This window comes from Mustela erminea, chromosome 2 (assembly GCF_009829155.1).
Source record: "Mustela erminea isolate mMusErm1 chromosome 2, mMusErm1.Pri, whole genome shotgun sequence".
Taxonomy (NCBI): domain Eukaryota; kingdom Metazoa; phylum Chordata; class Mammalia; order Carnivora; family Mustelidae; genus Mustela; species Mustela erminea.
Genome location: NC_045615.1, coordinates 118,463,003 through 118,488,154, shown reverse-complemented (window position 1 = coordinate 118,488,154; position 25,152 = coordinate 118,463,003). Strand labels below are relative to the sequence as shown.

Here is a 25,152-nt window from a genome sequence, read left to right as displayed (position 1 = left end):
AAGAGTCTTAGTATTAATAATCTAATATCCTTCCTTCTTGCCCTGTCACATGAAGATAAGGGATCCAAGGCTTAGAATGTTTGAATAATTTGACCAAGTTCACATCCTGAGAATATGATAAAATCACTTTCAATTCCCAATTTTGCTGACTGCAAACCCATATTATTTCAAATAGTGTATATTCTCTGTGTGCAGATGTATTTGTGAAGACTCCCATAGGTGTTTACTCTAGGATTCAAATGCATCTGGAAGAGTAGGGGAAGAATCACATCAAGACCCCTTTTCTTGAGGAACAAGAATCTTCATAGGAAAACACCCATCCCAGGCTAGAATTCAGTGTGCAGATGTGTCCAAGTTCAGCAGGATTACCATGGGGAATGGGCTAGAGCCCAGTGTGGGATTCCATACTCACTTCTACAGTCTGCCTTCTGATGACCCAGACACTGGGGACTCACACCTGGGTCCTAGAAGAAGAAATTATAGTAACAAGCTGGTTCTCAATACATGAATAGAACTAAAAACACTCAGAGTTAGAATAACCAGCTTTTAAAAAAAGAAGTTTCCTTTAAAAAAAAAAAAAAGGATTTATTTATTTATTTTAGAGAGAGGAGGGGAGCAAACTAGCATGGTTTGGGGGGTGGGCAGAGGGAGAAGGAAAGAGACTCAAGAAAATTCCGTGCTGAGCACAGCCTGACATAGGCCTCAGTCTCATGACCCATGAGATCATGGCCTGAGCCAAAACCAAGAGTCAGATGCTTAAGCAACTGTGTCACCCAGGTGCCACAATGTATCCAGTTTTAATAAAGCAAAGAGGAAAGACATCCAGAGCACAGACACAGGGTGAAAAATGTTCATCACAAATAAAGTCCCCTGTGCAGCCAGAAACAAGAGTGGGCTGAGATGGTCTGGGTAGTCAATTCCTTTAAGGGAGGCAAATTGCCAATAACACAGGAGCCAGAGGAGGCCAAGGGGATAGCAAGGTAAATATTCAAGGGAGCAGCTGCTCACCACGCCTGTGATGCTAATAACACCAGTGTCAGGCTCTAGAATGTTCAGTGCCCTGTAAAATGTTTTCTGTGCTCTTCAGGCAATAAGAATCACTCCATATCAGGCAATAAGAATCACTCCAGATACGAAGTGATTCTTATTTTGAGACACTTGGAGTTTTGGTTTTGTTTTTGTCTTTTTTTGTTTTTTATTTATTTGAGTATAGTTGACATACAATGTTCCACTAGTTCCAGATGTACAACATAGTGATTTGACAAGTTTATGCACTAGGCTGTGCTCACCACCAATATAGCGACCATCTGTCACCATACAGCACTCTTGCCATCCCTTTGACTATATTCCTTATGCTGTGCCTTTTATCCCCATGACGTATTCACTCCATGCCTGGAAGCCTGTATCTCCCACTCCCCTTCACCCATTTTGCCCATCCCAATCCTCCTCCACTCTGGCAACCATCAGTTTCTTAATTGAACCCCCAGTTTAGCACAGTGCTTGGCCTGTGAAGGTGTTTAATAAATGAAAGCTAGTCTATTTAAAATAAAAGTGGCACATGTGCACTCTAGACAGCTTGGAAACTAAAGGAGAGACCACCGTCACCCTCAAGGTCCTCCACTAAAGAGAATTATAAAACTGTTCCTCTTGGTTCTAAAACCTGTGCACATGCTTTTCTTGTTTCACAATTCTACACTGGTTGGTCAGAACAGACAATGCCTTTGAAGATCTTTTGAGTGAGCCAGTAAATCATTGCTGGTGGCTATATTTTGCCTCCATTCCCAGTGTCAATGTTGATCTCACTTTTCTTGTCTTATCACTACCTCTAATTCAGTGGACTCCAAAGTACGTACATGAGACATTCGTTGATGGCTAGGAGGTTCTATTTCTCTTTTTCATCTTATCTTTTTAAAATTCCTCCATAGTTAGTTTCTTTAAAAAAAAAAAAAAAACCTAGAGTGAGGAGTGCATGCTGAAACATTTTGGACTGACGGAAGATAGAAACATTTGGATATCAAATTTTTGTCCCTCGTAGTTCAAGCTTTCCAGATCATTTAAGGTTATTCATTTTTTCAATCTTTTACTCCTCAGATATTCACTAAGAGCTGACTATGAGCTACACCTGTTCCAGCTGTGGGAATGCAACATTAAGATGGAAATTTTCCTTGTCATCATAGAACTTACTGGGAGATACAGACACATATTTTGTATATCTTTATATAGATACAGTACTTAATGCTATATATTAACTATATATAGTTATAGTTATAGTTCTATAACTGTAGTTATAGTGCTATATAACAGGAACAAGGTCTCAAGTAGGTCATGGGCCTCAAGATGCTGGAAGGTGCTATTTTAGATGAGGTGGTCAGGGAAGAGCCCTCTCAGAAGGTGGCATTCAAGTACAAGTTTAAAATAAATTCAGGGCAGGAGCCAAGCAAGTACAGGGTGGACTGCTGTAACAAAAACAGCCCACAACATAGCTGCCCAAATGAGACAGATATTTATTACTCTCTCACCTAACAGACTAAATATAAGTTACCCAAAGCTGATATGGTAGGGACTGGGAATCTTTCTCTGACTTATGTGTCATCCCCTAGAGCAGGGCTCAGCACTTGCTGGTCACTGTCCCATAATGGCTTTTTTGTCATGACTCCATCACACTCACCATCCCACCCTCTGGTCCTTCCTCTTCACTGCTCCCTAGTCTATAAGCCCCAGGGCAAAAGTGATGAGGCCAAGCTTTGGGGTTGGCCTTGGGCAAAAAACTTCCTGTTCTTCTTCCTCTGACCCTCGTTCCTCGGGGTCAGAGGAGGAGGGACCACAGCCTGAAGTGATCTCTGAGCTAGAGAGCCTATGAGCAATCTGCTTCCTGAAATGTGGAAACCCCAGCAAGACCAGTCAGGGAGGAGCACTGTAGCCAGCAGGGGAGGAGGGTCTGAAGGGGGCCGTGGTGAGGCCTCCCTAAAACACCACCTCCAGGGCAGGTGGGGTCCCATACAGATCTCTCAGCTTCACACAGAGGAACTCAGAGGTGAGCCTCACTGTCGGATGCCACCAAAACTGCCACGTGGGGGTGGCCCAAGTCCTACTAGAAGAATGTGGATCTGTGTTGTATCGAGATTTCACAAAGAGAGAAAGACAAAATGAACCTCTTCTTTCCATCCCCCGTGTTTGTGAAGTTGGTCAAGAATGAAGTAATTCGCATAACATCACGATTTGTGACCATGAGATCTGGCATAATCACACTTCATTGCCAGGGCTGTGTTTAAAATCACAGATAAAATAAAGAGCAGGAGGCTTGAAATATTACACATAGATTATTTTAAGTGGCAGTGGTGCCTCTTCCAACGTTTTAGAAGATAGGACCATCTTCCATCTCCTAGCCTGTGTTATATCAAGACTCCCCAGCCTACCCCCACCACTACGGTAAATTAGGAAGGATACATAACCAGACCCTAAGAAAGAAGCCATGATATGGGATGTAAATCTAAAAGCATTGAGGGGTGCCTGGGTAGCTCAGTGGGTTAAGTCTCTGCCTTCAGCTTAGGTCATGATCTCAGGGTCCTGGGTTTGAGCTCCACATCTCAGGTAACCTGCTTTTCCCTCTCTCTGCCTGCCTCTCTGCCAACTTGTGCTCTCTCTCCCAAACTGTCAAATAAATAAATAAAATCCTTAAAAAAATTAAAATTAAAAAAATAAAAGCATCCCCATTAAAACAAAAGTTTAGTGAGAAAAAAAAAGCATCAAGATTATTTCTCTGTGCTAATCACAACAACACAAAAGTTTGCATGAAAAGAATCAGCAGGAATGTGTTCATCGTAGTAACCCATATAGGAAAAAGGAGTGGGGTGTGTGTTGCCCTGATCCCTTACTAAAAGTCAGAGTGTAAGTGAGCAAAACTGGCTCCAGACATTGAAACACTGTCGGGCCCCCTCTGCCTTCCCCCCAGTCCCTCCAAATGCCCAACCACAGCCTTGTTGTTCCATTTCCAGAACCAAGCCTCAGGGAAAACCCTGAATGTGGTTTGTTCCAAGGAGAATGAGACTGATAAGAGCCTCGTGTGGTCCTAATCCTGAGCATCTGTTTTTTAATAAGAATGAAAGATGGAATCTGGTTCTGGGAAAGGGAGAGCATGCGAAAGCCAAGAGAGAGAGGCTTTCTTACCACACACCAGGATGGATGGCAGCCTCCTCAGCCCTAGAGCTCAGGGAAGCCTGGAGAAAAGATCCTATCTCAAGAGACCAATAAAAGGAGAGAGTTTCGTTAAAAGGCTGTATGGTACCAAGGTGAGAATGCTTGTTATAGCCACTCTGGAAAACAGTCTGGCAATTTTTTAAAAAGTTAAATACTCGCTTACTACCATAAGACTCCGCAATACCATTCCTGGGAATTTGCCCTAGAGAAATTAAAACTTAGGTTTATATAAAAAATCTGTCCGTGTGGGACACCTGGGTGGCTCAGTCGGTTATGCATCTGACTTTGGCTCAGGTCCTGATCTCAGGATCCTGGGATCCTGCCCTTGTCAGGCTCCCCGCTCAACATGGAGGCAGCTTGTCCCTCTGCCCTTCCCCCTCTCGTGCTCTCTCTCTTCCTCTCTCTCTCAAACTCTTTCAAATGGATAAATAAATTCTTAAAAAATAAACAACAACAACAAAAACCAGTCCCTCAGAGTTCATGGCAGCTTTGCTCATAACCACCCCAAACTGGAAACAACCTAAATTGTCTTCTCTAAGGGAATGGATAAATGCCTTATGATACAACCACACAGAGGAGTACTGCTCAGAGATTTAAAAACAAACAAACAAACAAAAATCAGCTACTGATACACGCACTTGAATGGACCACAAATGCCTGATACTGAGTGACAGAAACCAGTCTCAAAAGGTTTACACTGTATGATTCCATTTACATAACATTATCAAGAAGACAAGAGGAAAGTGATGGAGAACATACCCATTGTTGCAGGGGTGGGGGTAGGGGAGGGTGCACCGAAAAAGGCCACACGAGGGAGGTGTTTCTGTGATGTTGGAACAATTCTGTCACTTGATTGAGGTAGTGAGTGTATGACTCTATGTATATGTCCTAAAATTCATAGAAGTCTATATACACACCCCCCAAAAGTCAGTTGTACTAGATGATGATTTAAGACGTTTTTTAAAAAATCATTAATACATCTAAAGAAGAAGTGCCTGATACGACTTATGAAGACCTGGGCACCACTTCTTCGCAGGTCCGACAAGCATTCACCCATTAATTCACCCATGAGTCAGCCCCCCAGCGCCGCATTCATGTCAGGCAGCCTTACAGATGCCCAGAAGGTTGAGTTTCTGCTCAGAGCGAACTCGTCCAGCAGAGGAAACCAAGGCTTATGTGCATGATTTTAATGCGGTTTGATAGAGACTCATACAATGGCAGGATGGAGGCACATAGAAGGGGACCCCAAGTCACACCAGGAAGGGCAAATATGGCTTTGCTCTCAGAGCCTCTCTTTGCTCATTTAGAAGCTTGGAAGAAATAGTTCTTCCAGCCTCCTCTGCTCTAGAGGCTTGTTTGGGGAACAAAGTTCATAAGAAGGTGTATGACCCGTAGATCATGGTCATATGAGAGTCTTAAGATCTTTCAGATTCAGAGGAAGCTCTTTGCACTCTCAGAACAAATAGGCAGATTAAAGAGCGATGGTTTTATAGGTAATGTCACGGGCGCGGGGGCTGGGGAGATGGAAGAGAAAACAGGAAGTCTCTGCATCTTCCCAGGCTGTTTTGAAAAATGTTTTTATAAATTTTCTTTAAATTGTTTTCGATGGAAACTGAATTTTACTTTTATTCAGGCTTTTCCCTGCTGTGCTAACAATTGGATTTCTACAACATTGGCTGGAAACGAAAATAAAACAGACCTATTGTAGAAGTTGTAAACCAAAATCAGGCGTGATGTTTTTTTCTACTAGTCACCCTAAAAGATCTTTCGAACTTTCATTTCTGTTTTCCTATAGAAAACAGATCTATAACCAATGGGTAAAAGATGAAGGTAGGCATTATTTTTGCTCATTAATAAAAAAATTTTCTAAAGATTATCCTTTACTTACTATACTTACTTACTATACTATATATCCTATACTTACTATATGCCAGGCATGGTGCCAAGCATTTTATAGGCATGATCACTTTGGTTCTTAAACTATGGTTTATGTTTAGATTATAGCAAGTTTGTGAACTTCCTGAAACTGTGTGCCCAGTTTCGTGTCTTGAGTGCACATTTTTCCTTAGGTGGAGATTTATAATATCTAGTTCCTGAGGGTGATTCAACACCCAAAGGAGGCCAAGAACAGCCTCAGCAGAACATGTTTCTGTTCTGTTGTAGCCTCGGCAGAGTTACCCAGCTTCTCTGGGAAATGGGGACCATAGAAGCTCCTGCCTCACCGGGTCTATGTGAGCCAGGGTGTATAAAGCTCTTGAAACAGAAGTCAATGGCATTAGCTACTATTATTCCTTTCATTGTTCCTGCTGTTAGTTATGGCTTGGAAAGAGCACTTCCTTCAAGAGACTTAAGTTCTGAAAACAGTGACATCACAAGTAAAATAAGGGAGACTTATAGTCTTGTGGTCTGAAATCCCACAATTCCAGACTCCTACTAAATTTTCTTCCGTCTGGAAGAATGATTAAATGACATTAAAGGACATCAGCCCTCCCATCTCTTCACCCTTTAACCTAACAAACATTTAGTGAATGCTTACAACGTGCTAGACATTGTAGGAACAGCTGGAGACAGGACCACAGCAAACGCGGCTGACAGGGCCCTGCCCTCCAGAAGCCCCTAGCCTACTGTGGAGATGTCGCCACAGACTAAGCTCTGAGACTGGGAGCTTAGCTGCTGTAATTATTCTGTGACACGTTAGTAGCTTCCTAAGATAACTGACTTTCAAATTCAAGCTTTTATTATTGATAGACATAGACGTTGTATTTTTTAATCCTTAAATCTGACATTTCTCCTTTAATTTATTGGGCCATGAAGGGGGCAGAGCTCAAGAGTTCTCTTCTGACCCTACTTTCCGCAGTAATTAGGCCAGATCAGCATTATGGTGCTTCAACATTTCAAGGTACTTGTGCTTCCAATTGCTTTTACTTTGAGTCCAGCTAATGGATTTGGTAGCTGTTACAATCCCAAAATAGCAAGTGGACACGTGGGTGGACCAGCTGCCAGCCGGGCACAACCCTCTAAAAGGTTCCCGTAAGAGCAATGTTGCTGGCTCCGCACACCTCAGAGGCATGTGAACCCCACGTTTTTAGTGACCTGACAGTGTGCAGCAACCTTGTCCTGGTGCAGTTGGAACACATCACTGAATGACGATGATAGTGAATAGGACATTTGGCTGGCAGAGCTGGGACGCAGACCTGCGCCATGCCCAGAGGGGCACATCTAGCTCTTTACATCCACTGATATTCCTGGGGAATTTTTGTCTTTTAACTTAGGAAGGAGAATGAGGCTTGGATGGGGGAGCACCACAGGAGAGCAGGGGGATGTAGAGCCACAGTGTGCCTTTGGATGGAATAAAGTACCTAAAGGGAGCACGTGCTCAGTGGGTGGTGCTTTTATCACTCACACACGTCTCCAGAGTTCCTACAGAGCTTTCAAACAAATGTCTCATCCTGTGTGGTCCCCACTCGACTCTGTGAGGTTCATATTATGATGGGTGCTTTATGGATGAGAAATTGGAAATTCTGAGGGATGAAGGTCGGGGTGGAACCCGGCGGAGGCCAGACGGTAGAGATGGCACAGTAAAGACATACACAAGATCCTCATGTGTTCACCTCACAGCAGGTGCCTTTCGGTGTCCGGTTCTGAGAGGTCCTCAGAGCGCTTGAGGAGGAGTGAGGACTCTTGTCTTCCTGCTGACTCTCAGGTTACCACAGCCTGCGCCCACAAGTGTCTCCCCGAGTGTCTGCCAAGTGCTAAGGAATCCCATTCTGAGATTCATGCCCTTGAGTCTTAAAGCCTCCCAAGCCCCTGGGCAACTCTGCAGAGAGGCAGGTGGGAGTGGGAGTCAGCCAGATGCCGGTCTCTGTCCGTCAGACGTGGCTGTCCTTAGAGTGGAATGGATGCTGCGGCCCTGAAGCGAAATGAGTATAGATGTTGACACCAATCCTCCCTGGGTCTGGGTCCTAATGCTGCCTTTACAGCCTCTCAGAGACGTATCTTCCTCATCTTCCAAAGGAAACAATAATAACACAGACTTATAATTTCATAAGGTTTTATGGAATGACGCTGGGCGCTTATGCTGAAGAATTACCGTAGCGATGGGCAGGTCAGACACGGTCCCTGTCTTCGTGAAGCTTCAGGCTAGTGGGGCAAGAGTAAGTGCTGTGGAAGTGCAGAATACATGAAGGAAGAGACCTGGGAGACATCTGAACATCCAACGGGGGCTCTTGTTCTAGTCTGGGTCCAAGCGGAGAGTTGGCGGGAAGCCTGCTCCTTCTCAGTGGGCGGGGCCTGTGCCGCCCACTCTGGGGGTCAGGGAAGAGAGTGGGCCGCAAAGACGGCGCGGGAGGGAGGAGAAAGCGTGTCTGGCCCACACAAATTGGGGAAGGGGATGAGGAAAAGTGTAAGATGAAGCCATGAAGGGAGGCAGGCGCCATTTGTTCAGGGCTTTACTGGGTTGGAGAGTTTCAGGTAGGCAGTGACATCCTGGTCTGTCCACTCAAGTGACTGCATGAAGAGGGATCGGAGAAGTCAAAGGGAGGGTGGGAAGATCAGTTATAGGAGCTACAACAATTCTCCATGTGAGAGATGAGGATCCCATGGACTAGGGTATAGCAGAGATGGAGAGATGAGGACAAGGGGAAAATTGGGGCAGAAATTAATCTTCAACCTGAGAACAAGACAATTTGGTTAAGTCCCAGTGAGTGGGATCCGTGGGGAGGGCTGTGGCAGTGAAGGGGAAAAGGCAGAGTGATGAGGGCTGTAAACTGGAGAAGACTGCTTAAAGATGGGGTAACGTTGGACCCTCAAGAATGCTCTGAAGTTTGTGAAGTGAAAGCCACCATGATGTATCCTGCATACAGGTGTAAGGTGGTGGGAGACAACCTCAGAAACTAAGATGCACAGACTTTAATTCACAGTGTTTTAGTTAGGATTAAGCTGCAAGAGGCAGAAAACCCCAAATAACACTGGCTTAATAAAGTAAATTTATTTTACTTTCTCACATAAATGAAGTGTAAAGGTAAGTAATCCAGGGCTAACTGGTGTATAAATATTAAGACCATCAAGGATCCAGATTCCTTTTAATAACTTGTTCTGCTATACTGAACCACCCACTTCCTCAGAATACAAGATGGCAGCTCCAGCTCCGGGGATCACATCTTCATCCTAGCCAGAGGAAAGATGAAGAAGAAAGAAAAGGGTACGCGTGCTCTCTGTAAAGATAGGTCTCAGGAGCTGCACATTTGTGTCTGCCTACATCCCATTGGACAGAACTTGTCATGGAGCCATGTCTAGCTGAAGAGGAGACTGGAAAACACTGCATTAATTCTAAGCAGCCATGTACCCAATTAAAAATTGGGGATCCAATTACCATATAAAAAGGGAAAAAGGGAAACAGTCTCTATTCCACTCAGCAGTTTATGACATCAATTTGTAAGTTAAACATCATTATCTCTTTAAGTAGGGTTCCTATCAAGCAATGAGGAAAGCATTAAGACCACAATAAATATCCTGTCTGGAATGCTCTTCTCCCAGGGAGTCGTGAGACTCATTCCCTCAATTCATTCCGATCTCTGCTCCAGTGTCACCTCCTCTGATCACCTATCCCTCTCAACTCCCTCCTCTGGCTTTGTTTTCCTTCATGGCACTTATCACTCTCTGACATTATGGACTCCGCTTATTTACTTGTTTATTGTGTGTCCTGCACTCTACTGAGAGCCCAGAGAAGGGAGCTCCGTGCTGTGAAGAGAACCTGTATCACTTCCCGCCCCATAGTAGAAGTTCAACAAGCATTTTTTTGATCAAATAAAGAAATGGGCAAAGTACATAAACAATTCATAAAGGACGCTCTGGTTTATCTTAAGTTTATATAAATAGCAAAAAAAAAAAAAAAAAGAAAGAAAGAAAGAAAGAAGGAAACACAACTGGTCACAAAACTCATGGAAAACAAGAAGCGTCTTTGGTCATGAAAGACACACAAATAGAAACAATGAGGTGCCCTTTTCAATTATTAAATAGCAAAAGGCAAGTGCTGATACTCTCAGATGCTGATCAAAGTATAAGGAATACTTATAAATAGCAGCTTTGTCAATGAGTACAATCTTTCGGAAAGCAATTCACCCAGGCCACGGGCTACCCGTGCAGGAGAGGTTGCACACTGCACTGGCAGCGGGAAGACGTGGCTCGGCCAGTGCATCCAGCGTGAATGCTGTCCCCGAAGTAGGCTAATGGCAGCTCTGACTTTGCCAAGGTGTGTCAAATGCCACACAAATGTGTGCGTATGTGTTCACTACAGTGTCACTGACAGAAATAGGGGGCTAAGAAAAATAACAAAATACCTAACTATATGGAAATACGTCAGTAAATTGGAGTACATATTCTTTTTTTTTAAAGATTTTATTTATTTGAGAGAGAGAGAGAGAGAGAACAAGTGGTGCTGGGTGAGGTGCAGAGGGGGAGGGAGAAGCAGACTCCCCTCTGAACAGGGAGCCCCTCATGGGGTTCGATCTGAGGACCCCTAGATCATGACCTGAGCCGAAGGCAGACACTTAACCAACTGAGCCACCCAGGCGACCCTGCAGTACATATTCCTAATGAAAGACTAGACATCAGTGTAACATAACCCTATGGAGAAGAAATAAAACATGACACTGAAATAATGCTATAGTTTAAAAAAAATGAACATACGAAATAGTATGTGTGCAAAACACTTTGTAAATCCTCTGGGTAATACGGTTATCGATTTTTTCCCACTTTCTTCTTACCTAACGTTTTAAAAAGTAAACACATTTCTTCCAAACCTCGCAAAATTTCTATTTCTCGTTTTCAAATTTTTCACTGAAACTCCATTTTCAAAAAGCAGTAAGTAGGATGAAAACCATACATAGAATATGATTCCAAATTTGCTTTTAAGAAGATGTATTAGGAGGGAAAGGCTGGAAGAATATCTACCTAGCCGTGAACGGACATTATCTTGAGGCAGTGGCATTAAAGATGATTTTAATACTCCTAACGACATGAAATAGGGTAAATGAAGGCTATTATCCTTTGCCAAACCTTTGTGACACGCCAACCACTCCCCTGGGTGCTTTACACACAGGGTGACCTGTGATGTCTCAGCCGTCCTCTGCTGGGGAGGGGGGTGGCGGGGTTTACCACTGTGAGAAATCAAGTTTGAGAGAGGCAAAGCAGATTGCCCAAACCCAGGCAGTGGGAGAAGAACTTCGGCGAGGGGTGTGGGGGGGTGTCTGCATTCTCTGCAGGGAGCAGGGGTCCACACCTAGACCCATCCAGCTCAGTCAGTCAGTTCCAGAAGCTTGGGGATGCCCAGAGGGAGGAAAAGAGGAGAGCCCTCCAAGGAGGTGGTCTGGCTGTGTTCGGGAGGAGAGTGAGGAATTAGGAATTTAGAAAGCCACATTCCAAGCAGCAGAGTGAGGGGAGAAATTGCAGAGGAGAAGCAAGAGAATTCTTAGAAATGTCAAGGTGCCCTGTGAGTCAGGTACCTCATGACGTGCAATTTCCTGTCAGCTACCTCAGGCTCTGGACTGTGTCTCTGAAAGTGGCACAATTGAGAATAAATCATGCGAGGACCCGAAATTTCATGACTCTTATAATGACACGTATCTTTTTTTCTTTATTTACAAAATTTGCCATAATTTTGTGAGTGATGTGATGATGAGGAAAAAATACATAGAAATCGTTTTTGGTGTTTTAGAACAATTCTTCCTTAAGATGGAGAACGGTTTAGGGAGCAGCTACCGATTTCCTTTCCTAAGAACCAGGGAGGTTGCTCATGGTCTGTCTTTCTAGTTTTTGGTGGAGAAGAGAGTCCCCAGCACTGGTCCTCACCAGCAAATCACCGAGCCACTCTGATCTTTGGGGAGCGCGGGAGACACTGGGCTTATGCTGCTCAGGACTGCGTGCCTTGAAGAGGGGGGCACTTAAACCATTTCAGCTCAATTTAGTAAATTATTATCAATTTGCCTGGAACTCTCCTTGATCCCAGGATAGGCTCCGAGGGGAGAGGGGCACTTCCATTTTGCCCAGTTTATTAATAATCACCTGTCGCCCACGGCAGACTAAGGATTTCAGGAGGGCAGGATTTCCACCAGCGTTGCTCATAGCTTATCTCCCCCTGGACCTAGCACACTGCCAGGCACCTAGAAACTCATGATAAATGTGTGCTGGGGAAAGCAATAAGGACTAATACCCTGAAAAATGCATCCTTTCCTCCCTCGAAAACTCTAACAGCTCTCGTTGGAATTCCCTTTTCCGGGTTAATTCTTATGTAACACGGGCTCAGAAACTCATGAGTGAAAAATCCAGAGCTGGCCAGGAAAAGAACCTATATAATAGGGTTAGAAAAAGGTAGAATAAGCAATGAAAGATTGGTTCTGTCAATTTTCCACTCTGGATTCATTCACGTTTCCCGAACACGTCCTTTACGCCCATCACTGTGCCCAAGTACTAGAGACACAGACCTTTTCGCCTGGCCGTGATAACCGGGATAAATAGAGTATCCCTTAGCATTTACTTATCCACTAATAATAAGCGTCCGGCACTATGTTCCAGGCATTGTTCTGAGTGCTTTCCATGTACTGCTTTGTTTATGGGTAGCACTGTGTTATCCGCATTTTGAGCTGAGGCTCAGAAAGGGTAAGTCGTTTGTCTGTGTTCCACAGCTGGAGGGCCAGGCTTGGGTTCCTACAGCTTGATGCTTGTGTTCATGCTCTTAATGGGGTCCAGGGAGCTTTCCAAAAGAGGTGACCCTGAGATCACTGGCCTTGGAATCACCAGGGATGCAGGATAAAAAAAGCAGATTCCCAGGTCTGGGGCTGAAGGGTCAGAATCCCTGGGAGAAGAGCCTGGAAAACTCAGATTTTTTTTTTTTTTTTTTAAAGTACGAACCAGGTGTTTCAGATGTGCACTGAAGTTCGTAAAGCACAGCACCCAAATGTGCCACACTCACTCCTGGGGAGTTCAGAGTATCGCCAGCACCCACCCTCATATACCCTCCCCGCCCCTCCCTGTCGCTTCCTGCCAACCCTGGGACAGAAATGGAATAGAGAGGAAAGGAGGGATGGAGGGAGGGAGCCTCAGGGCAGCTCTGGGGGTGACGAGACTCAACAGGAGGCTCCCTCTACCACTAGGGATGTCTGCCCAGTTAGAGCCGCTGAGCAGCTGGGAAGAGCAGGAGGGTGACATTTAGCTGTTCCCAGGGCTCAAAACCTGAACCTTCATCCCTTCCAGGACCAGGACTGGGCAGCACTGGGTCCCCTCCTAGTGGGCAGGGTCCACATCAGTCTGCACGTTGGAAAGATTCAGCTGACAGGACACGTGGCAGGAAGGAGGAGCAGAGGGGAGGGTCCTGGCAACAAATGGGCTACATGCTCCTAGGATAACAAGGAAGGTTCCAAGCTGCAGGAAGTGGAGGAAGGATGGGTATGCCAGGTCCCCCAGGGGGTATCCAGCACTGGTTCTCACCAGCAAATCACCAAGCCACTCTGAGTCTCAGTTTCCTCCTGCATAGGAGGAAATTAATAAGTATAATTTGTTGTTGTTGTTTTTTAAGATTTTGAGATTTTATTTATTAGGACTCCTGGGTGGCTCAATCAGTTGGGTATCTGCCTTCAGCTCTGGTCATGATCCCAGGGTCCTGGGATCAAGTCCTGCCTTGGGCATCTTGCCAGTGAGAAGCCTGCTTCTCCCTCTGCCCCACAGCTCCCCCTGCTTACGAATGCACTCGCTCTCTCTCTCTCTCTCTGACAGATAAATAAGTAAATAAGTAAAAAATTCGTCAGAGAGAGAGAGCATACAGGCAGGCAGAGGGAGAGGGAGATTTATTTGTCACTCTAGGTGCTACTCTATCTTCCCAGCCCACATCCTCAGCCTCCACAGCAAAAATGCCAGTTAGTTCATCTGCATTCAGCAAAGAAGCAATGCGTAGCTCTGTCAACTGAGAGAGCTGTCAGTACACAGGGTTCCCAGAGATATCTAGCAAATGGACCCAATATTAGCCCTGTCATGTGGTGACACTGAGGGACTTTGGAGGGCGACAGAGCTACACAGAAAACCCAGACCCCCAGGCCAGTCTTCTTCTCTCATCTCACCTCTCACTGTTTGCCCCTCACTCACTCCTACTATTACCTGTTCCCCAAAGGGGTCAAGCTCATTCTCACCTCAGGGCCTTTGCACTTGCTACGTCTGCTGCCAAAAACACCATTCTTCCTGCCTGAAAGAAGCTTTCCCAAGATCTTCCCTAGGTTTCCTCCTCCTTGTCTTCCAAGTCTCAGATCATGGTCCTCTCCCTCAGAAGGCCTTTCTTGACCACCTCACCTAAATTAGTGACCCCCAATCCATTCCTCTCCATTGCATCATCTGGCTTGCTTTTCTTCATGGTGCTCAACACTATCTGAAAGGATCTTGCTTATTATTCGCTTCTGTGTTTAGAGAATGCCTGACAAATGGTTGACTTTCAATGAATATGTGCTGAGTGAATGGACAAATGAATAAATGAATGAATGGAAGATCTGAACAATTTTTCTTATAATAAGCATCTGGAACCCCATATCCGAAAGCACCCCCTCTCCTTTCAGTTAACAAGGGCAGAGACCACGAGAAATAACACTGTGGTTGGTAACAACTTAACAACCAGCGGGCAGTTATATCTACACACATTGCTGGGCACGGTTCCAAAGCTAAAAAGGCACTAATTGCTTTTATATAAGGAGGTAGAAACGCAGTCCCTCCATGCCCTTCAGTCCTGATGGTGTGCATTATCGTATCTGTTACCGTGTTGATTGTTCCTGTGTCACACAGCCAGTTTGGGCTTTATTCTGCACATGTCTGGGTTGGTGACAGGTTCCTATACAGAGGAGAGAGGTACCGGGGAAGCGTGTGTGTTTGTGTCTGTGCATATGTATCCATGTGTGCTCAAGTGTGTATAAGAGCAGTGACACTCTGGGAAGGGTTAACTCTCAGTCAAGCTCTCTGTGCTCAGGGCCCTAAGACTGGCCCAGGAATGGGAGGGGTGGGCTCGGAAGGTGGAGCAGGCTGGCTTGTCTGAGCTGCCTTTTCCAAGACAGGAGAGCAAGCGCTTGCCTGGCTGGACTGAGCGTGGTGAACTCGCGTCGCCTTTAGGAATGGCTGCAAAAGCCCACACCTGGAACTCCCTCCCTTCCTGCCCCCCCATGGCAGGTTGCATTCGGGAGGCTCTCCAGTCATTAGAGGAATGAGCCGAGGGTGAGCAATTCACCAGCTCGCCAGCACTTCGAGAACAGCAGGCAAGGATGGATGTGGTCGACAGCCTTCTTGTGAATGGAAGCAACATCACTCCTCCCTGTGAGCTGGGAATTGAAAATGAGACACTTTTCTGCTTGGATCAGCCCCATCCTTCTAAAGGTAGGTGCCAGACACTGTTATTTTAATTCAGGAAATGATTAAGGTGCGGGAGAAATCAACAAAGATGGGGCTGATAGAGAAAATTATAACAAAGTCCTCTTGAGACCAGGCTGGATAAAGTCATACGTTCACAAGTTTGGATAACAGATCAAAAAGCAGAACTGAGTCAAATATCCTAATTGTTCCCCGCAGGAGAGTTGAGATGGAGGTAGAGGGCATGGGGAAGGGGGGTGCAAAAGCCAAGGGAGGAGGAGCTGAAGTGTCATAAGAAGGGGGTACAAGTGTCAAAGCTGGAACTTAGCAGCGACACAGAAAAGGTGCTGTCACAATCTAGCTGTCACCTTTTCTTGGGGAATATCCAGCGTGAAAAAGTGATTAAAGTGAAATCAAGCTTAGCAGCTGGGAAAAGAAAGCAACCAGTAGTCACTGGAGAAGCTTTGTTCTTAAGAAAAAGTGCTTCCCTGTGCGATTCTTTAACAAACCAACCTCTCTGAAGCAACGGGATCACTCCGTACGCTCCTCGGTTTGTTTCTGCAAAATATTGGTGACAGAGGAATAGTCGGGTTCAGTGATGTAGACCCTTGCAAAAACAAAAACAAAAACAAAAACAAAAACAAAAACAAAAAACAAAAAACCACAACCAACAAAAATAACCTGCAGGAAATCACCATTCATTTTGTGCGCTGAGGTTTTCACATTCTGCTCCCATAACCTCCGTCCCTGTCTTGTTCCCGTTACTCTTTGCAGAGTGGCAGCCAGCCGTGCAGATTCTTCTGTACTCCTTGATATTCCTGCTCAGTGTCCTGGGGAATACGCTGGTCATTACGGTGCTGATTCGGAACAAGAGGATGAGAACGGTCACCAACATCTTTCTGCTCTCACTGGCGGTCAGCGACCTCATGCTCTGCCTCTTCTGCATGCCGTTCAACCTCATCCCCAACCTGCTCAAGGATTTCATCTTTGGGAGTGCCGTCTGCAAGACCACCACCTACTTCATGGGTGAGTTGCTCCTGGGGGCTGTTTCTGGAGCTCGCCCCAGACCTTCCCAACCCTCTGACAGCCTCAGCAGAGGTGTCCTGCTGAATGCAAAGCAAAACAAAACAAAACAAAACAAAACAAACAACTGGCTGTGTGGGACTGTGTGCAAGGATGCAGGTGCTGGCTTTAAGGTGGGTCGGTCCTCATGCGCCCCCAGAAGTCAGTCCCCAGTCGTCCATTTCAGAGGTCAGTTTCTCAGAGTGGAATAAGTTATTAATCAGCCATAGGAGAGGTTGGTTTTGCTGGCTTCTGCTAGAAAGCAAGAAGGATTCAAGCGACCCTGTCCTTTCCTGGAAGCCATTGGTCATAGTTTGAGTTCTGCCCGAGCCAAGTCATGGCTTTTGGGGGTCATGGGGGTGGTGGAGGAAGGTTTTCTGTTGTTGCTCTTGCTCTCCTAGGGCTCAGGGGCTATGTGAAAACCAGCTTTGTCCTAGAGGACAATTCACTTCCCAGCCTGATCCCCAGGGGCTGGGACCCTCTTGGGCAGAGAGAGAGAGACAGAGAGAGAGAACATGCCTTCTGGCACTAAATGAGGAACTGATTTTGCTCCCAGAGCCTGTGGGTCATTAAGCTCACCCTGACTGGCTAACACACGCAGCTCTCTGCTTCTGCCAATCAAAATGAGGATGATGATAAATAAAAATCACAAGAGCTGATATTTGTGATGCAGCAGATTTTGTACGAAGTGCTTTTACTCTCACCATCCCATCCCCCAACCCACCCTGCCCCCCCCCAAAAAATATATATATATCACAGTTATTCTTTCCCATCTCAACAAGGAGCAAAGAGAGGCACAGAGAGGTTAACCAGGTGCCCTGGGACACACAGGTGCTAAGCCACAGAGCCGAGATTTGAACCTAGATCAGGAGCCACCACAGTGGCGGATGAGGACAGATGCTGCCCCAGTTTGCCAGCAGCTGGTGCTTTCCTGAAGCCAAGCAAAGACGTCTCTCTGCCCTCTTTGGCTGCCAGATTGCCCTGTGCTTTCTCCCTTCTGAGTACGAGCCTCAAGGAGGAGGGTTGTTTTTTGTTCTGACCCCGGCCTTACAACATGGTCAGAGCTGAGTTGGGCTGGGGCCATCCTCAATGACTGGAAAGCTTTCAAAGCCTTGATTTCTCCCAATCGAGGCAGCGGGATCCAGCCCTGACAACAATGATGGATTACTGATCCCTGTGCCACAGACAAACAACCAAGAGAATGTCCGTCCTCGTCCACGAATGAAAGGGATCATGCTTAAACAATGAAGCGGTAACAGTTACCAGCATCTCCTCGCGCTTTTGGCTTTCATTGCCCACCCATAGTATGATAATATTATTTAAGAATCTTAACTAGGGTCTGTGAAAGGAATCTTAAAATGAGGGCTGGTGTGATTGCACAACACTCTAAGTGTGCCAAAGGCCACAGTATTGCCTGCTTGAAAATGGTTAATGTTTGGTGATATTTCACCTCAAGAAAAAGAATAGTAAAAGCAAGAAAATTCTGAAGCTGTGTCCAATGCCGTAATGGTTTTGTTGGATTTCTAAATCCAGGGATTTTGATTCTTCCCTTGATGTTGGGTTCTTTTCAATACTATTGCTAACAGTTAAGACTCATTAAACTCCTTATAGCAGGCAAATAAAGAAAAAGAAAAGAAGGAAGGAAGGGAGTCAGTGAGGGAGAAAGAGAGAGGGAGAAGGCTAGAAGGGAAGAAGGCAAAGAGGAAAAAATGAAAGAGTGCTTGCCTGATGGGGGTTTATAATAACAGTGAGCCCATTATACAGATTTGACTCCGGAGATGCTGGGGGCACACTCTGTAATCTCAGTGTGATCAGTTCCTTGGGGTAGAGTCCAGGAAAACACAGCCATCCTGTCTCAGAACATGAGTTTTCATTTAATGTTTTTTGGGTTGTAGATGCCTTCAAGTCTCTAAGGGATACTGTAGGTATCTCCCCTCCTAGAAGAAGAACATTTTTATGCACAGTTTCAGAGAATTTATTTATATCCATTAAAGGCCCCAGACTAAGAGCTTCTTCTCCCCAACTTAGATTAATCCTAAGGTCTAAGAAATCATGCTAAAGATAATCAGATTAACTGACAGAATCCATGGATGAATAGTTAGAGGGAATTCTAAGGCGGTAAGACATGATAATAAATATACACAAACAAATACACAAATGAAAGAAAATTAAGCTTTTTGACTATGCCTAAGCACATCACTATAAATGAGCTGTTGTGATGTCTTTCTCAGTGATGATGCATGCTCCTTATAGAACAACAGAAAACCAAACAGAATAAGAAGGAAAGTTCTAGTCCCCCCACCGAGAGCAGCCTTTAGTTACGGCGTGGAGCCCTCTCCTTTTATCCTTCCTTTACTGTGTGTTTTTTTAGTAGACTGCTTTTTCAAATTTATAATGGTTCATTCTTAAAACTGTCTGTACTAGAAACTCTGAGTTTTAATGCCCCCAGCTCAGACCCCTGTGACCTTTCAGGGTCACAGTCCTTAAGAATCTGGGCTATTAGGTCAATTTAACTCCAGGTTATGCTCAAAATGAGAGCTTCTCTCCAGGCGACTCAGAAACCTCTTGTGTAGGAGAGAAACGTATCTCCTCCCGTTGGTTATTAATTAATGAGCAACTTCAACCTGGGAAGGAGTTTGGTTGTAATCAAAGTTCAATAAACTTATCTAAAAACTGGCAATCAGATGGATTCATAAGTACATTTCTTCAGTTGCCTTAAATCCTTTTTGAAATGAAGCTGGGAAAAAATCACTTAAAAAAAAATAAATACAGGTACATGATATTTCTTTACCCTCTGAGTGTTGTCCCTTGATAGCGAACCTGTGCCGAGCAGATATGCTTAAGCTAACACGCAAATAAACTTGGGATTTCAGAGCCATCATAACCGACTTCTCTGTTCCTTTCCCAGGCACCTCTGTGAGCGTATCCACCTTTAATCTCGTTGCCATATCTCTGGAAAGATACGGTGCGATTTGCAAACCCTTACAGTCCCGGGTCTGGCAGACCAAATCCCATGCTTTGAAGGTGATCGCCACGACCTGGTGCCTCTCCTTTACCATTATGACTCCGTACCCAATTTATAGCAACCTGGTGCCTTTTACCAAAAATAACAACCAGACAGCGAATATGTGCCGCTTCCTACTGCCAAATGACGTCATGCAGCAGTCCTGGTAAGGCGGTGTGATGTTTATTTGTGTAATGCAACTTGCTATCGTTTGCAGTGTTTGTAAAAATGGGAATATATTGTCCAGAGTGACTGGAGGAGGTCTGTGTCCAGGAGACACGGATTATGAGAAGGATTATGCTAACTTCTTTTTAGGATAACAGTGATAGCAAACACTAAAGTGCTCTGTTTCAAAGGTCATGTACATATGAATCCAATTAATTCCCTCAAAACCAGGCAGGGTCGGTACTGTTATTGTTCCCATTTTGCAGATGATGAAACATGGAGATGAAACACGGAGACATGGAGAGGTAAGATGAGTCGCTCCAAGTCACAAAACTAGAAGATACAGAGCCTCTCTGCTGACCCGCTATGCAGAATCCCTCTGGATGGTCTAGTGGGGAGGAGGGACTGAAGGGCTAGGATCTGAAGAGCTATGATTTTTCTAAGAACTGAAGATAAAGCAGAGAATGAGTCCCAAGTCCTGCGTGTGTGTGTGTGTGTGTGTGTGTGTATGTATGTTTTTAGACTACAGCTACGGTGCTGGCATAGAACACTTCACTAGAAATAAACAGGCGAGATTCTAAGACTTTCTTTGCTTACTAGCCGACTGACGATAGACAAGTTCAAGAGACATTACTGAGGTTCAGGTTCTTTACCTATGCAAGGATTTAATAATATAGTTTTTTTTTTTAAATCTACCTCATTGGGTGGCTGTAAGATTCAAAGGAGAGCATGTGTATGAAAATGTCATTAAATATCTTTAAAAAATACAAACGCGGGGTATTATGTTTACTAATTCCAAGCATATTTTAGAATCAGGGAACTCGACATTCAAAAATGGCTCAAAATAGAGATAATCTCTTCTTTCTTTGCCTTCCTTTTTTTTTTTTTTTTCATTTCAACCAAGTAACACCACACAAAGTTATGTTGTAAATGAGAGAAACATTTCCAAGACTTGAAAAGGAATCTTATCAAAACATGTCCAATTGAAATGAGAAATGGCCCAGCCACTGTGAGCCTCTAACTATTTTATGGCCTGATCCTGTAACCTTACACATGCCAGACTGCAAAAATGATTTAGGGGCCAGACTCATAAAGGAGTCTGTGGGGCTTCAGGAATCAAACGTGTTTAGAGAAAGCACAGCTCTGCCCCACCACGCCCTAGAAGGAGCCCTCCACTGTGCCCATGGGGGAGAAATAGCCAGAAAACCCTATTGTGCAAAACCTCAGAGGTCATCCATCATTCCTCCCTCTGCTTTGGATGGTTCTGTCGTTGTAAAGTCAACAAATAGTATATTGTAATGCTTAAGAGCACAGGTTCTAGAATCGTATTCCCTGGGTTCAAATCCCATCTTTGCCACTAGGTGTGTCTCTGGGTGAATGATTTAATCTCTGTAAATCTTAGTTTCCTCACATATAAAATAGGTATTATGATAACAGTACCTATCTCAAGGGTCCCTATGGGAGTTAAATCTAATGTTACATACATATATATGAGTTATTATTATATATATAATGCTTAGCCTAGTGGGTAGCACAGCAAATCCTCGATGAATACAAGCTCTTATAAGTATTTATTTATGTTTTTGGTAAGCCTTACTGAGATTATTCACATACATTTTGTTGTTAATTTCTCATTGGTTTTACATGAAGTTTTGTTTCAAGCACAGAATCACACCAGCCTTTTCCAACTTAACTAGTTCTTCCTAAGAGACTTTATCTGAAGAGAGAGAAGTAAACAACTTCAAAAGACTGAACCTCCAGACATAGAATTTCCAAGGTTATGAAATATTAGTAATTAATGTGTTTGCTCAGACCAGTTAAAATGAAGATGAACCCTACTTATTCCACCCCATCTGAGTTTGAAATACTAGAGATGATGGTTATTGAATTTCTTTTCATTTTATTAGGCACACGTTCCTGTTACTCATCCTCTTTCTTATTCCTGGAATTGTGATGATGGTGGCGTACGGATTGATCTCTTTGGAACTTTACCAAGGAATAAAATTTGATGCTATCCAGAAAAAGTCTACTAGGGGTAACTATCTCTTTGCTGTATGTTTATGCCAAAATACCACAAAAGCTTGTTTCCTATAACTTAAATAGATAGGCTCAGAGTGTATGGTGAGGATATTTTAAAGTATCCTTAGGAGACTCTGTGTCATAAGGCACAGTCGCCAGACATAGTCTTCCTATTCCTTCATCTGTACGATGGAGAAACTGTTCCTCTCAAAACAGTACTGAATGGGACAAAATGACATAACCGACATATACCCAATTATTAGCTGAGGACCCTTGTGTCCCTTGCCGTCTGCTCTGTTGCATTCTAATGGACTCCTGTTTCCACAGCCGAAGGGAATTGTAACTCTAATCCCCCAAACTCTCTCCTCCCTTTCTTTGTCACCGTGCAGTTACAAAGCCCAGCTTCTTCCCACTCATTATAACCCACAAACCACTGAAATTTAGCCCTTTGTTGATATAACTTTTTGCCTTTCTCACTCCACGCTTTCACTCAGCTCTTCTACCAGAATTTACGTGTCTTGAGAGCTTCTTTGGTTTGGGTTGATTTTTGATCATTATCCAGGTTTCCCAGTAAAAGCATTCTGGAAGCTTACCAATCAAGCAGGAACCTTTCCCCTGAGAATGTGGGGCAAGAAAGAGTGTGAATATTCATTCTTTAGTCATTTTAATCCTTACAATTGATGTGCATAAAATATGTTTTTACTATATACTATGTATATGATAGATTATATATTATTGGTTTTTTCTTTTTAAAGATTTTACTTATTTATTTGGGAAAGAGAAAGCAAGGGGAGGGGCAGGGGGAGAGGGAGAGAATCTCAAGCAGACTCTGGTCTCAGTGCAGAGCCAAATGCGGGGAGCTGATCTCAAGACCCAGAGATCAAGACCTGAGCAGAGGGCACCTGCGTGGCTCAGTGGGTTAAAGCCTCTGCCTTCGGCTCAGGTCATGATCTCAGGGTCCTGGGATCGAGCCCTGCATCGGGCTCTCTGCTCAGCAGAGAGCCTGCTTCCTCCTCTCTCTCTGCCTGCCTCTCTGCCTACTTGTGATCTCTGTCTGTCAAATAAATAAAGAAAATCTTAAAAAAAAAAAAAAAAAGACCTGAGCAGAAACCAAGAGTTGGAGGCTCAAGCGACTGAGCCACCCAGGCGCCTCACATTACTTTACTAGTTTTAAGCAACTTTCCCTTTGAAGGAGAGGAGTACTGTAGATCAGTACCTAACGATAGCAGAACAGGCCCAAGGATGCCTTCTCCTTGCTTCAGTTCCAGTTTGGTTTGATCCCCTTGATAGAGGGGGGGGGGGTCTGTCCCTCATGATCCGTCCCGACAATAAGCGATGTCACTTGCCGCTCTAGACAGGAAGCCAAGCACCGGCAGCAGCGGCAGGTATGAGGACAGCGATGGGTGTTACCTGCAGAAGGCCAAGCCCCGCAGGAAGCTGGAGCTCCAGCAGCTGTCCACACCCAGCAGCGGCAGGGTCAGCCGCATCAGGAGCAGCAGCTCCACGGCCAACCTCATGGCCAAGAAGCGGGTGATCCGCATGCTCATGGTCATCGTGGTCCTCTTCTTCCTGTGCTGGATGCCCATCTTCAGCGCCAACGCCTGGCGGGCCTATGACACGGCTTCGGCCGAGCGCCGCCTCTCGGGGACCCCCATTTCCTTCATCCTCCTGCTGTCCTACACCTCCTCCTGCGTCAACCCCATCATCTACTGCTTCATGAACAAACGGTTCCGCCTCGGCTTCATGGCCACCTTCCCCTGCTGCCCCAACCCCGGTCCCCCAGGAGCGAGGGGAGAGGTGGGAGAGGAGGAGGAAGGCAGGACCGTGGGGGCCTCTCTGTCCCGGTATTCCTACAGCCACAGGAGCGCCTCGGCGCCGCCCCCCTGAGCCGGACCCGCCTCCCGCGCCACAGGAAGGAGTGGGCAGCGGTGGGGAGACGAGGAGGAAGACTCCATTACCAGTGGGAACTGTTCATGGTCTGCTTTTCATCCTTCATCCTGGTTCCAGGGGGACGCCGGCAGAGTAGGGCTGTGACTTCGTTTCTGGGCAGTTCAAGGCAGGAAATGCTTAGTAACACCCACCATCAGAAACACCTCAACAGGCCAGTCACAGGAGTCCAACAGGGCCCACACTACAAAAGGCAATGCCAAACACATGGTCCAGATGGAGATGTGGACCCTACTTAAGCTTTAGAAGTTTCTAGAACATCCAAGGTGGGCTCGCACTCCCCTTAGTGACACAGCTCTATGCTCTACTTCATCTGCGGATGAAGAAGTGTGGAGCCTTGCTTTGCCCCTGGAGTGAGTCTATCATGTATATACTGTAACCACCCCTCTCATCATGACCACAAAAAGGCAACATGAACCAAACCCTCTTCTGGCCATTTTTCTGAAGCAAGACAACAGTCTGACTTTTTCTTTTGAGGTTGGTGAAGGCCATTATGGTGTCATCAAAACAGCATAAGGAATGTTGTTTTGATGAATTGGGAATTTATGTTTCTAAAAAGAAAACAGATGTGTGGCAAATAGCTGAGTGGAATGCTGTCCTCCCATAGTGAACATTAAGAGCCAGTAGGCATACAGAATTTTTTTTCTACTTTAATGACCTGTATCGCTTAACTCCACCTTTATATGGCGATATGGAACGCCATGGCCTCTTTGCCTCAATTTCTCATACTCATCTGGCACTGCCTCTTTCCCAGAAAGACTCCAGGTACAAAGGAGAGTTGTAACCTCTGTGTACCTGTCCAAGGTTGGAAACAGAAACATGTGTAGTCAGTCCCAGAAGAAAAACTGACATACTTGGATTCCATTCGCAAATAGCTTTGAAGGTCAAAGTTGTCTGTCCCGTTAAATTCAATCTATGTATTTGTCAGTAATTGTATTAATTTTATGTATATGTATAAACCAAACATGTAAGTATGTTCTTTACGTATAAATATATTCTTCAGTGTGTTTAAAAAAGAAAAAACAGTGAATGGGCATTGGAATTCGGTAATTGTTATTTTACATTCCTTCACAACAGCTATATTTCCATGTGAAATTTTCCTCACAAAATTAAGGTTGAAATATCTCTTCTCCAATTTAGAAATTTCAATTAAAATAAGACAGGAGCTATAAATTTAGATAGTAGGAAGTGCATTTCTAGAAAGGATTTATCAATGTGCTCTGCCAGCACTTCTGTCTTTTTCTTTCTTTTTTTCAGGACAACATTGTCTTGACCACTTAAATACTTTAACACAGGCATTTTTGACACAAACAAGTGCACATGGTAGTGTAGGAATGAAAAAGGAAAGAAGGAGAGAAGGGAGGAAGAGAGGGAGGAAGGGAGGA

General features: G+C 44.8%; 1 protein-coding gene across 2 annotated transcripts; it reads left to right on the top strand.

Annotated features, from left to right (window-relative positions):
• The first annotated feature begins 14,978 nt into the window (after nucleotides 1-14,978).
• On the top strand, nucleotides 14,979-24,711 carry CCKAR (cholecystokinin A receptor). 2 transcript variants are annotated; one of them, XM_032334033.1, is made up of 6 exons: nucleotides 14,979-15,078; nucleotides 15,394-15,597; nucleotides 16,345-16,596; nucleotides 19,541-19,802; nucleotides 21,709-21,836; nucleotides 23,175-24,711. In XM_032334033.1, the coding sequence occupies exons 2-6, from the start codon at nucleotides 15,486-15,488 to the stop codon at nucleotides 23,705-23,707; spliced, it is 1,287 nt and encodes a 428-aa protein (XP_032189924.1). In that variant the 5' UTR covers nucleotides 14,979-15,078; nucleotides 15,394-15,485; the 3' UTR covers nucleotides 23,708-24,711. The 2 variants fall into 2 exon arrangements, with proteins under 2 accessions (XP_032189924.1, XP_032189923.1); XM_032334032.1 differs by lacking the exon at nucleotides 14,979-15,078 and having other exon boundaries at nucleotides 15,091-15,597.
• Nucleotides 24,712-25,152: the final 441 nt, after the last annotated feature.

Excerpts from the sequence above, each read along its gene's own strand:
- CCKAR (XM_032334033.1), top strand. The coding sequence starts at position 15,486 with ATGGATGTGGTCGACAGCCTTCTTGTGAATGGAAGCAACATCACTCCT. Across the intron at positions 15,598-16,344 it reads TCAGCCCCATCCTTCTAAAG|AGTGGCAGCCAGCCGTGCAG; the intron begins GTAGGTGCCAGA and ends TACTCTTTGCAG. Across the intron at positions 21,837-23,174 it reads CCAGAAAAAGTCTACTAGGG|ACAGGAAGCCAAGCACCGGC; the intron begins GTAACTATCTCT and ends TTGCCGCTCTAG.